The 16,947-nt window shown below is 32.0% G+C and overlaps 1 protein-coding gene across 1 annotated transcript in view; it reads right to left on the bottom strand.

Moving 5' to 3' along the window:
- The window catches only part of LOC111059094 (phosphatidylinositol-3-phosphatase SAC1), a 33,365-nt gene extending 27,492 nt beyond the window's left edge, over window positions 1-5,873 (bottom strand). Inside the window, exons 1-4 of the mRNA XM_039431907.1 lie at window positions 5,713-5,873; window positions 4,879-4,997; window positions 2,606-2,808; window positions 884-1,015 (exon numbers count right to left, since the gene is read on the bottom strand). Coding sequence (XP_039287841.1) covers window positions 884-1,015; window positions 2,606-2,808; window positions 4,879-4,997; window positions 5,713-5,858 — 600 coding nt within the window. The 5' untranslated portion in view covers window positions 5,859-5,873. The remainder of the gene's footprint in view (window positions 1-883; window positions 1,016-2,605; window positions 2,809-4,878; window positions 4,998-5,712) is intronic.
- Window positions 5,874-16,947: the final 11,074 nt, after the last annotated feature.

Below are 16,947 nucleotides of genomic sequence, written 5' to 3'. Positions count from 1 at the left end.
TTTATCAGTATTAGCCATATATTGTTATTGTAGAAATATTAAACACTCTATTATTTATCTTATTTGCACACACTTGTTGTTATGCATTAGAAACGCTTAGTTTGAAGGAATATTTTGTGAGCCCATATCTGTATTGTTTGCAGGAGTTTGACAACAGCGATTGCTGATCTTAGTGACTTTTATTTTGTACCCAACGTAATAGTTTTATGTAACTTGACATTCTTCATATGTATTCGTACATGTTTGACAAATAAAGATTTTTCTATTCTATTATATTACCCTCTCATAAGATCCATCCTTCCTTGCAGGTGAATGCTTTCAATGTACATCAAATGTTAGCGCTCAATATGAGGGAATTGAATTTAAAATTGATTAAACTAGATAAGTAAAGTCCTGTTACTATATTTTAAGTATATGATTTGTAATAAAGGAGAATGTTGGTTTGTCGCACGAAGTTGGTAGCCCTACTCAATCGGTTTACACAGGACAGTGCGAGTTGATAATCCTTGAGCTGAGAAACATTCTGTGTGGATTTCAGACATCTTATAAACAGAATGTCTTTCACCATAGAGCATGAATATCACGATGAAAAGTGTCAACGCGTGTATAACTTCAATGTATAGCTCTCGTGTGTAACTCTCAAAATATTATTATTAATGGGTGGAGATTTTTTGCATATGAAATGTTATAGTTCTTTTGAATATAACAACTATACATTTCTTATTACAAGTGAATTTTCGTTTAATAAATGGATTAAAAACTGGATAACAAGACTAAAAAATCACCCTGTATACCACCCATGCTAGACCGTAGAAATAAATTTATCACTTGAACGTGTCATGTGTACTGTATGATAATACCAAAAAAGGAGGAGAGTACTTACAACAAGAAAGTCAGGAGAGAAGTCTTGGAGCCGCTGGAGTGTGTGGGTGATATCATAAGTATATGAGAAGTACAGGCCTGGAGTTGTCAATACTTGCATAACCATTTCCAAGTACTCTTTATGCATACGAATCTAAAACATATTACTAAAATAACTCAAGATGTATTTGAACATGAACTAAAATAACATGTATACTGTAGATGAATTTAGTATGTACTAACAGATTCATCTAAATTCGGGAGAGAAATAGCACTAGATTTACCTTATTGTATCTCTCTTAATCAATTTGATGATGTGCTATTTTTGAAATGAAGAATAAAGGTTTATAATAAAGGAAGAATAAAAAATACACTATATATAAATATTCGCCAATTCAATAATGGGGAGAAGAAGGATAAGACCAGATAATTGAGTGAAATCTAGTCTTCTTTGACTTAATTTTATCAAAAAATACCAGTAATTTGCTATATTAATTCTAAAAATGCAATATAAGTGCAAGTATAAACAATACAGAACTCACTATTGAAAAACATACTAAGAAAGAATAGAATGAGCCCAACAAAATCGGTTTTTCTAGAATTCTCAGTTTTGCCCATACGACAGTTATATTTGAAGCATATCATATTATATTTTAAGAAGTTTTCACTTTTCCAATTTATAAATAGAACAGACTGTGCATTGGCAAGACGTGAGGAGTCACGACTGGTTACTGGGCCTCGTTTATCAACTACGTTCGGTCAGCATAGCTTCCTCTACTTAGCACCATCATTTTTCAGTAATATTCCAGGTAATGTAAGAGATGTATTTGCCCAAAAGAATTTTGGATTGCACTGGAAAAAATATCTGATTGATTCACATGGCTAGGATATGGCGGAGCGATTCTGGAGTTGCATAGGATAAAATAAAATCAAGTAAAAGTATAGTTGAAATTACTCCCTTCAGTTCATTCTTATAGGTACACACATTAGATAGAATATTAATTCATATAATAGGTTTTTTTCTTGCTTTTTAAAATCTAATGATTATTTTGTTGCATTTTTGCTGTCTTATTGTTATAATAATTATTTTATTATTAGACTTATTCTTGTATTGAAACTCATGTATTATTATTGATATTTTATTAGTTTTAAATGGTCACTATGCTTTTCATCTTCATGTAAGCTGATTCTTAGTTTGCCTTAGTTCGGCTGGCTCCTTCCCCAAGCTCGAGCATGCTTTCTTAAGGAATTAGTAATAATTGATTTTGTACATTAATTTGATTATTTTTTAAAATAATTTTAATTAATTAACATTAATTTAATTTTTTATCAAGTTAAGAATTAATTTGATTATTGCAGTGTATATTGTATAGTTAGATTTACTTTGTAATTTATGAGGAATAAAAAATAAATGAATGAAAAATGCCTTCTAGAGACTAAAGCTAAAAAAGCACTCTAGCATAGAAAGTCACAATATTACATTATGTTCTACTAAGCAAGTAACCTTCTTAAGAATCAGATGAGGAATGAGATGAGTTTATTTACAGATTATGATATTATTCTTCATCTATCATATTCACAATATGATAGTATTAAGACGGTAGATTAACTCAATGTATGCGTAGAAGTCAGGAGGGTAAATGACACCATCGTCAAAAGAAGATCTGATTTGAACAGCTAGGACAGAAGAGATTTGCTGCACATATAGGACGATAGAGATTCGCTGCAGAGCTGGCTGGTTTACCTGAGCCTCAGTGAGATGTGTGAGCGAGCGCGAGTACTGTATGGTGGCCGCATTGTCCAGCGAGAATATGAGCTGCTTGTTGAGTTGGCCGACCACCGTTCGCTCGGTCACCACCACCAGCACCAGACCCGAAATCAGCCGAATCGTGCCAAGGATGCCATAAATTGTCATCTGCTCTCCACATGGAGTCCAATCTCCGCCATCTTCAAAAAAGCAGTAGGAATAAGCTTTCAAATACAATGTCAATAGAAAGCTATCTCAATCACAGAATTAATAATTATTATTAATAAATGTTATTATTATTAGTATTATTGTTATCAATAATCATTATTGAATAAATGCAATTTCTCAGTAATTTATATCAATTAGAGAACACAGGAAGTCAGGGTTGGAAAGGAATGAGCCCAGAATTGGCATTCTCTATAGGTGCAAATCAGGGACCAGTGTGAGGTCCTATTTCATTTCCAATTTTTATATGAACGATTTGTTAAATATAACTGTTCTATATTATGTTCTCATCTGTTATTATTTTTTTGTGGAATTCAAGTAGAATGTTTACATTTTTAAAAATCTGGTTTAGCGCACTCACACAACTTTCCTTCCGTTATGAAAATTGATCACCTGACGCTAGTGTACACGCGCATCTCAAGTCTACTATTCAAAGATCCAAGCCAGCTGGTGACAGGACAATAACGCTGGAGACACACGAGGTCTGCTATCTCTTCATAGTGAATGGTTGAGTTCAAAGCCATTGATCTAATAGAATCAACAGTTGCCAACATTTTGCAATTAAATAATCACATTTTCTCGAATTTCGAGCTTATTTTCAATTTTAGGTGAAAATGTTATTGATCATCAATAATTGTAGAGATTTTCACACTCAATCTTTTCCACTTGAATTTTTTTGTTTGAATTGTATCTCAAGCCTGATAATTTGGAATCTAAAATCAAACTTTGCATAGATGAGGCGAAGCTCCTGAAATTTTTACAGATATGAGACTTGTGGCATTTGATAGAGCTTATCAATGACTATTTTAAGTATGAATTTGATCAAAATCGTTGAAGCCGTTTTAGAGAAAATCGCGAAAAACCCTGTTTTTGACAACATTTTTGCCATTCTAGCCGCCATCTTGAATTGCATTTGATTGAAATTGTTCGTGTCGGATCCTTATATTGCAATGCCCTCAAGTTCTAAATTTCAAGTCATTCCATTAATTGTGAGGTGAGATATCGTGTACACAGACGTACATACACTCATACACACACACATACAGACCAATACCCAAAAACCACTTTTATAGATTCAGGGGACCTTGAAACGTATAGAAATTGGGGTACCTTAATTTTTTTTCGGAAAGCAATACTTTCCTTATCTATGGTAATAGGGCAAGGAAAGTAAAAATTGATACATCTTTGTGGTTTTAATTTATGCTCGAAACTTGTGATCAATGTGAGGAATTGTTTGTGGTCAATCTGTACTCAAAACTGAAGAGTTTTTCGTAAATACCTATTGAATGTTGTAATACCTCCAATAATCTTCTACAATATAGCAAAGAAAATAATAGGCTTATACACGTACTGGATAGGAAATTCACGAATGATGCATTATCACGTCTGAACTACTGGAATGATTAGCTTGAAATTTTGCATAAAGATTCTAAATTTACCGAGGATGGGTTATAGGTTTATTTTAAATTTTTCAAGATTTCAGTACGTCAAGTTTTTAATTAGACTCTTGCAGAGCACGAGTTACCTGTTGGTTGTCAAAAAATGAAAAAAAAAACAATGCCTTGGTCATATGTCATAAGCACTTTAGTCCAAAACTGCAGTTTTGAGAAAATTAAGTCCAAAGTTTTCTTGTATTTTCAAACAATTTTCAAGAATATTTTTGATCCTATCACAATGAAACTTACAAAGTAGGTTCAAAATACACTTATTCATGATTCTATTATTCCAAAGTAATGGAAAAATAAAAAACTAAGTAAGTGGACTAGAGTCATTTTACCAAATGATACTTTTCACCATCCAAACAGCAAACATCATTTCACATTTTCAAACTAACTACAGTTAAGTGTTTATACCCAAGCATAGTTTCCCAAAATTCATAAGCAATACCTGACTTGAGATGTTATAATGGTCTTGATAATGGAAGTAGGACTAAAGTGGTTTTACCAAAGTGTAGATCTCGAAATTCTACATCCGGATGTGAAATTATCTCATTTCTTTAAAAAGTCGACTCAAGTGGTTGTGTCAAATGACCAAGGAATACTTACAATCACATGTTACTGCTCCTGATAGCCGGTTTATGACCAAGGCCCGCTTGTCAGCCACTGTAGTGTTGAGAGTTGCGTCATCAGCCGGTACTACATAGAAATTTTCCGGTGTGATGTGCCTACAAAACACATCATTCTATTAACTTATTAACAAATATATCGTTTTACAACCATTTAATAATGTATTAAGGAAGCCTACATTCTGAGAAATTGTGAAAATAAAGTTTATTTTTAAAAATTGGTATGCTAAAATTGTATGATTAAAATGAAATCATCAACAATGCATAAGGATATTTGTTTTAATGAATTTTCAAGTTTATTCTTTGAATGCTTAAAATTCAAAATCGTCCTTCTAACAATTTGTGACAGTATTACTTATTGTAACCTACAAGTCTGGCAGAAGTATTTCATGTGGTTAATTAATACATTATTTAATACTGAACATTAATGATTATATTACAACTTGTTGGTAATGAATATCAAATTCGAACTCTGAAAATACTATTGGATATGAAATAACAATTGAAATTAATACACTATCAACTACTGTGGTCTGTGGATACACTTGCAACTGAGAGAATATGTATAAATTGGTTGGTTATGCCTGACCGGAGTCATATCACTGCAGCCTTCAGGATCCGGGAAAATAATCTAGCCTAGATTCAATTTGTGCAAAAGTTTTCAAGTTAGTAGCAGTGATTACATTTTATTGTATCAATTCTCTCTGTGTTTTCAATATTTGCAGTTTGTGTTTTCAAAGTAGTTGATATCATATTATTTGGAATTTAGATCAATTAGTATTAACGTTTTTGATGATGCACCTGCACCTGGTACCTGATGATTGATTGAACTAGACATGGCTGATCGCACACCACATACACGGACCGACAAGAAACAAACAATGTGGTATTGCTTGAAATGGAGGTTGTCCTGTGTCGGATACACGCTGTACTTTCATTCAAATCAATAAAAAACCACATTGTAAGCGACACAAGATGTGCGTCCAGCCTTAAAAACAAAAAATACCATATTTGTTTGTTGATGCTGTACCGGTTCCAAAAATATTGAATAAAAAAACTAGATATTGTCCAACCACATATTTGTTACCGAAACCGGTATCTCGATTTTCTAATAAATCTGTGGTTGGACAATATCTAGTCTTTTTATTCAGTATGGATAACTACCACAATATCACCTTCACAACTTCTCACAAAGTGGTTCCAAAAATTATTTTTGTCTAAATTTCAATGGGTTCTCCATTATCTCATGAGCTAGTTACGGTACATCATTATTTTTAGGCAGAAAATATTTTTCCTCAATATCAATTAAAATATAGTACATTTTTTATCCGATATAATGCCGCATATCAATTGAAATACTATTTTCATGTACTATATGTACATTTCTCCGACAAGAATGTTACCTTATATGAATATTGAATGTTGTTTACCTCATGACGATCTATGCACAATTATTAATTATATTCCATTAACTGATCATTGCAATAATATTAATCATAGCTGTTGTAATTCAGGAATATCATTTATAGCAGCACTATACAAAATCTCTAATTCTCCTTAATAAATGGATCTTGTCAAATTGAAAACATTCCATTTTTTGCTCAAAATGGAATTTGCTCATATGTGTTGATTGAGATTTTAGTGTGCATTTTATAACTTGACTATTATTTCATAAATCATACATTATTTTCATCTATTGTATAATTTCCAAATTGATTTGATGTCCAGCCATATTCTTACCGAGGCGCTTGCCGTGAGCACGCAATGATTGACGAATGAGATTGGCATATATCAAGGCTGGCCACTGGCCTCCGCTCGTGCCGTTTCGACAGAAATCAAAGCGAATACAAGCGAGGGCTAGCGATGGCATAGTATTCATCTACACTCTCGCGCTCGTCATCATTTTTGTACGCACTCGGCAAGTGTGTCGCCGGCATGAGTAACTTCAAAATTTTACACTAATAAATTCATACTGATAATATATTCTTTCAGATAGCACGTTCTCTTGAAGAGAATACCTTACAATGTGTTATTTTACATACTTAGTACTTATAGTATCATAACTTGATGAAAACCAGTTTATATTCCAGTCTCACATCAACCACAATAATGCTTATTTTTTCGCAAAGATCTGCGTGAATTTTATATTTCTGTGATACTCATTAACTAATTGGGGAATTCACAATGAAAATTGAGGTCTGCCAAACGATTTATCAGTTTTCACACATTACAAAAAGTAATGAAGGCACATCACTCATTACATTATTAAAAAAAGTCTCGTAATTGAAAAATAGTGAATCTGCTGAGATAGTGAAACTTTCATGAGCAAGTACAATTGACTCATTCACTTGTTAGTTTATTTCTAACAGAGTGAGTGGAATTTAAACGTCAATAGAAGGTACGGTGTTTCAGAACAGCCAAAGTCAATTATCTAAGTATCAATTTTGAATAGTTTATGAGTAACAGGAATAACAAAATAAGAATGCAACCTAGTTATGTTTATAGAATTTTATCTATATATATATATATATATATATATATATATATATATATATATATATATATATATATATATACAGGGTGATTCATAATTATGGTAAAATATTTTGATACGTGATAGTAGAGGTAAAAATAAGAAAAAAAGTTCATATAAACATATATCCATAAACGCTTCATTAGCGAGCTATACAGGGTAAAGGATTTTGCCCGGAATTCAGTTTCTCTGGTGAAATACACCGATGCTGAATTGTTTGGGAACTAGTTTTTGGAAAACTTATGCTGGATTCATATGGGAAAATATCTGAAAAATTGAATAAAACTAGTCTGGAAGCTGTAGTGTGAGTAGTTTTTGAGAAAAAAGTTGAAATATGCAAAAAATTTAAGTAGAAAAACACAGACTTCTACGTTTGATGCCCAATAACTTTCTTTAATGACCAGTAAACAAATAATTTTTCGCAATAAAAATTGTAGAGAATTTAATTCTGAAAAGAATTGTGTAAGCTGTGTTAACTAAATTTAAATAAAAGTTGAATAAAATGTATTCTTATGTAGTACATTACACCACAAAAATTTCCTGTTTTATGAGGAGAGAACTGATAACTCATAAGTTGTAGCTGATTGCAAATAAAATATTCGGTTTTTTATGAAAAGTTTTTTTTTATATGGAAGTAGCATATCTAAATGACATTAAACTTATACCAAAAGACTAGTTAATTATGCCATTAAGCCTGGGAGGAAGCTCAAACAGAAGTAGATGATCTCCTATGATTCCTGCCCAAATGTTTACTGAAAACTGATGTTGTGGAAGATTAGGATTGATGGCATGAGGATTCTCAGCTGCCCAATTATGTTGGTTGTGGACGTTAACGATAGCTGTTCTTGTAGAGTGTGCCTCGTCGGTAAATAAAACGGTTGTTGAAAAGTTTGGGTATACAAGTTTTACTAAAAACCATCGGCAAATACCAGCACAGGGAATACAGTCTCGTGGCAATAGAGTATGAATTTTCTGGAGGTGGTATGGATGTAATTGTTGCTATTTTAGTATCCTTCAAATAATGGATTGATTCACATTAAACTGCACTGACAATTCTCTCGTGCTCTTCTCTGGTTGTTCATAAATTTCATTAAGAACTTGTTCTTCTAACTCAACAGTCATAGTAGATCGGGGTCTGCCTGCATAAATGTGCTCTTTGGATATCAAAGGATCTGTCTCAGTCAGACGTTGATGAATAGTGGCAAAAAACCTTGAACTTGGACATACTCGGTTAGGAAAGTTCTCTTGATACAAACGTCTTGCTTCAGTACTATTACAGTTGGGTCCCATTCCATACATTTAATGCATGTCAGCTAATTCAGAGTATGAATAATGTCTAAGATTACCTGCCATTTTTCAAAAGTTAACACAACACAAAAGCAAAGTGGAATGGTTACTAATAACTGGTTAATAGATTAAACAAAAAACACAGCGCGGTTACAGTAGGCCTAACTTACAGTTTGTTTTTTCTGTTCAACAGTGAGCTAAAATATTTCTGAAAATAATTTTCAGGTGATAATTTCTTTTAAATATTTTCTTATTTAAAACATAATGAATCAGCTGTTTTGGAACAGCTGTTATTAAAATCCATGTTTTATTTGCAATCAGCTACAACCTTTGAGTTATTAGTTCTCTCCTCGTAAAACAGCAAATTTTTGTAGTGTAATGTACTACATAAGAATACATTTTATTCAACTTTTATTTCAATTTAGTTTACACAGCTTACATAATTCTTTTCAGAATTAAATTCTCTACAATTTTTATTGCAAAGAATTATTTGTTTACTGGTCATTAAAGAAAGTTATTGGGCATCAAACGTAGAAGTCTATGTTCTTCTACTTAGATTTTTTGCATATTTCAACTTTTTTCTCAAAAACTACTCACATTACAGCTTCCAGACAAGTTTTATTCAATTTTTCAGATATTTTCCCATATGAATCCAGCATAAGTTTTTCAAAAACTAGTCCCCAAACAATTCAGCATCATTATATTTCACCAGAGGAACTGAATTCCGGGCTGAATCTTCCACCCTGTATAGCTCGCTTATTAAGCATTTATGGATATATGTTTATATGAACTTTTTTCTTATTTCTACCTCTACTATCACGTATTAAAATATTTTACCATAATAATGAATCACCCTATGTATATATATATATAATGTTTTACACAATCATTTCATACAAGACAGATACATCACGTACAGGAGAAAATAAGACATAGTTGACATAAAAAAAGGTTCTGCTTGTTAAAGAATTATCAGACATTAAATAGAGTCAAATATGGTAGGCTACACATCTTAAAATTCAATACCAATTATGGGAAAAACAGAAACTTTGCAGGATCTATATTGTTTTGATAGGAAGAAGGTTCATGCCAATTCGACTAATGGAATGGATATTATTTTAAGGTACTAAATATTTAGTTTGAAAATCCGCAAATATTTGTAAGCATAGTAAATGATCCAAGCAAAATGAGTCTTCACTTTATAATTCTCACTTTTTAATTCACAAGATATTCACCAAAAGTCATCTTTTTCATCACAGTTGTCATTTCCTAAAATATAATCTTCTTGATTAAGTACACGAACACACTCAATTCTATTACCTTTCAACCTGTGACTGTGAGCATCTTCTTCACTGTCTTCTTCTTCCTTTCCATTCTCAACTTCGTCTTTTTCCTTTCCATTCTCAACTCCGTCTTTTTCCTGCTCATTTCCATCTTCTTCATTCTCAACTCTAATTTCTTCTCCATTCTCACTTTCAAACCCGTATTCTTCTTCTCCCTCGTCATCATCATCATCGTCATCATCATCATAGACGAGTCTCTCAATCTCACTATCATCATCATCGTCACCATCATCATCATCTATAATTTCTTCTTCAGGTTTTCTAAAAGATCTCCGTTTCCGTAGCCTGGTTGAAAACATTTTGCTGATCACTTCCTGAACGAAGTTTTCATCGACCTCGTCATCGAAAACAGTAAAAATCTTGTCGGTAAAATCAGTAGGATCCTCAACCCCAGCAGCAAGCATTGCCTCTTCAATTCGATTTCTTCCCTGAGAACTAAGCATGGGGTGTTGCGTCACAAGCACTGGGAAACAAACCTTTGCATAGCTCAACAGCGACTGGTCTTTGCTTTTAGCCGCAAATACTAATAAATCAGCAACACGATTCCAGTCCCATCTACAAAATGCCAAACGCATTTCTTCAACTAACAGCTCACAATCATTAAGCGAACGCATATCACTGAATTTCTTGTTCATACACAATGAATATTTACTATTGGAAATTTTCTCCGAAGCCTTCCAACGTTTCCTTGGTGACATCTTTGATTTTTTTGCATCTTCTATCAATTTTAAGGCAGCATCTAGAGCACTTCGCTTCACTTTGTAAACCGTCTGCAGTGGATGTCCAGCTTTGTCCGGTGTCATGATGTCGGCGTACTGGAACTGTTGTCAACATAACAGATGGGAGCGGATCCTACACACACAACAAACCGTCAAATATAAGACACTAGCAGAGCACTTGTAGTTTTTTCGCACATCAAAAAATATTACAGTTGAAAACACAGGAGCAGGCTAGTTGGTAATATTCAAATTAGAGTAGTATGTTTTGTGAAATATTTCAATCAATTACATTGTATTGGACTCATGGTCAAATTCTACATGATATTTCACTATTTCAGTACCTATTAGAACAATCAACATTTTAAATTAATGTTAACATTTTGATTTTCTGTCCTTCATTTTCAGTGAACTCTTCAGAATAGATAACATACAATTTTAGGTAGATTTGAAATCGTCTTGATATCAGGTAGGTTGTACTGAGGTATCTCGCGACCCTTATTTCAAGTCCAGCTCAAAAGCAACACAGACACAGTTTTAATCACAGTTTACTCACATACAATTTTAGGTAAATTTGAAATTGTCTTGATATCAGGTAGGTTGTACTGAGGATTTTTCACAATTTCTTAGTCTTTTTCATTCAACAGACACAGAGATTGATGCATAGGCAAACAAAATTGCTGTTTTGAAAGTGATGTCAATGACAGTAAATAAGACTAGCAATTTCTATTAGCCAGCAGTTGATGAAGCAAAAACCTACCTACTTATAGAGGTACTCATAGAAAATGATTTCGATTGTTTTAATGATTCGAATTGATGGCTGAAGATAAAAATTGCCAATAAAAAATCAGATAGATCAATAGTACCGGTACTTGTTTCAATTGATTAAAATGAATATTAAACCAAACCAGCCAAATTAATATAAAATGGTGATAAGCTGTTAAGCTAATCAAATCATCAGTAAAACATAAAAAATCCTAGTCTATGACACAGATTCAACTTTTATTGAAGACATCAAATCAAATCAAATCTTGATTTGTCCCAAAAACATAATTACAATGACAAAAATGGTTATAAATGAAAAAAGTAAAGTACAATATAAAATGAAAAAGAAAAATATTATTAATAGGGTTATACATAACTATATTAAAAACCGGAAGTCCCTGCAAGGTTCGAGGAACCTGAGCGCAGAGGCCGAGTGTTAATGCTTAACAGTACAAGAAAATAATAATGGGATATTATTAAGAAATAGGGAAAAGAAAAACTGAGCGAGGAAGGGAAGAGAAAGAACAGAGTGAAGGCATAGGGGAAAGTAAAGAATAGTTGAAAATTACATAAAAAAACATGAGAAGTCTTTATACTAAGCTATGAGGAAATTACATTGCCAAAATTACATTGCTCGAGATTATCCATGTATGAATTTCAATTAGCAGTTTTCTATTTAATTTACTAGTGATAAATGGTTAGGAATAACGTTGATGAGCTTTGATACCTGATATAAAAATTGTTTTCTACAAATTGATAAAATAATATCTGTAATTTGAAAAGTAATAGATGAGGGACGGAGGTTATACGGTGAAACACGCTGGTTGAAAAGATTAATATGTTTATTTATGTAGATGATAAAATTTTTTATGTAAAGCTGCCTGACAGTTGAAACATCTAGCTCATCAACTAGGCTAAACAGGTACTACCTTGGATAGAGTCTGGGTTTTCCCAATATAGCTCTTATAAGGTGTTTTTGAATTACAAAAAGTTTTTCCAAGTGGTTTGAGTATATTCCACCCAAAATTTTTATTCCATATTGCAGAAATGATTGAATGTAGGCAAAATATATGAGTCTTGAGATTTTTCTATTACTAACTTGGCTGATATTACGAAATTTACTTATTCAATGTCTGAGTTTGATACATGTATCATTGATGTGAACATCCCAACGCAAATGTTGATCAATCATTACACCCAAATATTTAACATGATGTTCTCTATTAAGCTTTGAGCATGTACAATTCATCCAATCAGAATCGTTGCAATTTACATTATGGATTTTAATGAAATCGAAACCTTGCGGCTGGCCTATAGAATTTGGGGAGAAAGACATGAAATTACTTTTTTTATGTTCAATGTTAATATATGCTCATCAAACCAGGATTTTACTATTTTAAGTCCGGATTATGCTGCTTTTTAGTATCCTCCCAATTCGTTTCACTGAATAACATTGAGGTGTCATCAGCAAAAGCGATTGAGACACCATTTCTTAATTCTAACTTGAGAAGATCATTAATGTAGATTAGGAAGAGAATCGGCGACAAGACTGTTCCTAAAGACATATTTTAATAAAGATCATCTCAAGCTTCCTTTGTTCCGGAGGGAAAGAAAAATAAGGGACGCTACACTGACTTGATCCCTAAAAGTAAAAGCAAAACTATTTCCAAGACATTCAATAACAGGAATAATACTAAATATGTTGAAATGGACCGGAAATTAAGATGGCATTAGAAATATTGGGACTATTCGTATTGTAATATTACATTTTTTCTCACATTGGAATCGAATTTTCAATTCGAGATCTATGGAACTTTATAGTAAATATCAGAGTTATCGATAGACGGACAAACTTTTTGACGGAGAATTTATTATCGTAAATGATTGTTGCATTGTTCCATGGTGTCACCGAGGCTGGGTTGACAGAATTAAAAAGATAAATGGTTTAGTTAAATAGAGATGATATATGAAAGTTTGAAATAATAGTTTCAAAATAAAGTTTTATTGAGAACAAATATAAAATGTGAATTCTAAACTTGTAATTTATAATTTTTTTGGTGACGTGTCTGTAACGTGGAGGTCTCTCTGTTCTGACTTGTAGCTTTTCCTGTTCTTTCTCTCTAAAACATGGCTGGCTGGTGTGTGTTGCAATTTGGTGCTCTCTAAATAATTGTCTGTTTAAGTGAATTTATTAATGTTTTAAATTGAGTTTTAAACAGTTTATAGTGTTCTATTTTGTCCATATAATTTGTTTTGTGTGTATACAAGCCAATAGCCACTGTTTTTTCAACTGTAAACTAGATAAGTATTTTAGTTCGTAGTAACTCTAGAACTTAGGCTTATAAGATATAATTCTTTGTCTATTTGTATAATATTTTGCAAAAATTCATCTGAAGATTATAAGTTCATTTGCTCTGAAAACTGGATTTCTCATTCATAGGCGATAGATCCATTCATAGTTTATCAAGAATCTATTACATTGGAGCCGACAACTATCCTTAGGTTAATAGGTGTTAAATGCTATCCAGCCGATTAAGGGAAAAATTGGTAGCACGGCAAATGTTACCCCTGTGGTGGGACCGAATTACAAAATAAATATGTCCCAAATGGTACACCATGAAATCCCTGGTTATAAAAAATTATTAGTAGGATAGATATCTTGATAGGTTATGAATGGTATACTGCTGAATGGGAAGTCGGTTCAAGAGAGATCAAGTCCTAATGAATATATTATCTGTGCAGACTAGCAAAATGGCATACAATATGAAAAATATTAAAAATGATGATGAGTTAATAGCTGCCTTAACACAAATATTTGATAATTTTAAACAAGAGCAAAATGCTAAGTTTAATGCTAGGTTTGATGATATGAAGCAAGAATTTGCTAGCATTAGACTAGAGCAGGTTAGTATAAACCTTCTATTGAAAAATGCACATGAAACATTGAGTGATAATCAGGAAGATGAAAACAAATTGAAGCAGGATAATAGTAGTGTTAAGATACAAGATCAACTCATTCAAGTTTCTGACAATGTAGGCCTAGTTACTGTTGTTGAAAAAGTCAACCTTAATGAGATAGTAGAATTGAGTAAAGAAGTAGGTAGGGAGTTGTCTTCACTGAAAGTCAACTATCATGAAAGTAATATTGCTACATTGAAGGTTAGGAAAACTATGAACAAAGTGAATGATTACATGAGACAGGTTTCTGTGGAGGTTAGGAATAATGTAAACAAAATGAATGTTGCTTTGAGTCAAGTTGATGAGTTCAACTTTCAACTGAGAATTGAAAAAGTGTATGCTATGCATTCTCAAGTGAACATGACTAACTTTTGTAAGCAAAATGGCTTTGTTGAAACAAATGAACCCATGTATAAAATTATGTTCTTGAAGAAAACAAAGCACAAAGTCTCCATTGATATATTAGTATTCAAAGGGTGTTTCAAGTTGCTTACTTACAAGATGATGACAGTGAATCACATGATGAAAGGGTATTCCCCAACACACAATGATTAGGAATCCTGTGTCATGCCGGGATTCAGAATAGCAATGACCGTAAATACTATGTATGGTAAGAGTCCATAATTGTATCTTTTTCTTTCCTGTAGCCTATTTTTCTTGGCCCTTAATCTTTTCAAATTTCGATTCTTTCCTGTCTTTGTGTAATGTTCAGTAAAATTCTTCTATGATGCATATCTTAACCAATCTTGTCCATAGTCATTTAAAGTTGTATTTTTTTTCTGAAATAATTTTGGAAGTTAAAATAGTAGCTTATTTTCCTAATCTTTAAATTGTTGATAAAACTTAACTTTTCTAAAATCTATCCATTGTAGTGTAAAGAATTGTTTGCTTGTGGTATATTTTTTCATTATGTATTACATATTTTAATCATGTCTAATTTTTTTCAGGTATCATATTAGGTAACTAGGTTTTTCAGAGCAAATTTTGTCCCATGTTCTCATCTTTCATTGCATATCGTGCCATAAGCCATATGTAATTAGGTTATAGTTTTCTTCTGGGCTTTTAACCCATTTTGCATTTTATTTTTTTTTTTTGCTGTCCAATACTTTGGATTTTTGGTAGACAAGTAGGTGTGATTCTTTTAGAGGTGTGGGCGTGAACCACATACGGCTGGACTCGATTATCTGACCTACTTGTTTGCGATATAAAAACCTTAAGACTGCAACATCAAATGTTTGTAAAAAACTTTTGCATACTTTTGTTCTTGTGGTCCGATACTAGAGTCTGCTATCACATTGCCTTACAGACATCTAGGAACTCTCCACCCAGTCACAATAGTCAACATTTTTTTTCCTTCACCAGTTGTTTTTGTGGGAGTGATAGCTCACAATTATAACAAATTAGAGTCATACTTGGAATTTACAAAATTCCATAGTAGTATATTTTATTAAATATACTTCCTCATGAAAGTTCAGTACTGACATGTAGGATAGGCTCTAATTAATCTTTCTCTTCTTTGTATTGTTTTAGGAAATTTATTTACCCAGTTTTCTTTTTCTCTTGTTTGTATTTTTTAGGGAACTTATTTACCCATTATCCATCTTGATCATCTTTGTATTGTAATCTTGAAATGTTTGTACTTATTATACAGTCTTTAAATTTTAAATTATTTTAAAAAATAAATGGTTCAATTTAGAACATGCTGAAATCTATTCTTATGTATAAATTCTTTTGTTATAATAAATAAACTTCAAAATTTGAAAGTATTAATGAATTGTGTAGCCATATATATGTGATGTATTAATGAAAGTTAACTTGAATAATAATGTTTTCATTGAATAAAAACGTTTTGTTATATTATTAATTGAAATAAGTTTTTGTGATTGATGTCTTTTTCTAAATTAAAAAAAAAAAATTGTTTGTTCTATAAATTTTGATATGATTGATTATCGTTTGAAATGGATGCTGGAGTGTATGTAGAATTTTTAGTGGGGTTTGTTGATTAGAATTTTGCTGGTATGTGATTGTTTTTTGAGATGGAAACCCATTATTGCCTAAAGAAGGAATAACAGTGGTTATGACTTAGAGAGGCAGTAATGAGATAATATTTTTTGTGTTGATTACTTATGTTGATTGCCATAGATGCAAAATAATGATTAATAATGTTGATTGCCATAGATGCAAAATGATGATTACGTATGAATATTGATTGCCTTTGAAGCAAAATATTATTGATGTTTTGAATGATTTCTTGTTTAATGATTGATAGTAAAGTTTTGTCATGAAATGTAGCTTGTGTTCAGAACATTGAAAAGTCGAAATAAACTATAGTATCCGACAAACGATGATTAATAATATTAAATAATTTGCTTTTTATACAATTTTTGAACACAAAATTAAAACTAAATAATTTTGAAACCCTGAATGATAAATCATAAATGTGAAAT

This window comes from Nilaparvata lugens, chromosome 7 (assembly GCF_014356525.2).
Source record: "Nilaparvata lugens isolate BPH chromosome 7, ASM1435652v1, whole genome shotgun sequence".
Taxonomy (NCBI): Eukaryota; Metazoa; Arthropoda; class Insecta; order Hemiptera; family Delphacidae; genus Nilaparvata; species Nilaparvata lugens.
This window is presented reverse-complemented; position numbering and strand designations above follow the sequence as displayed.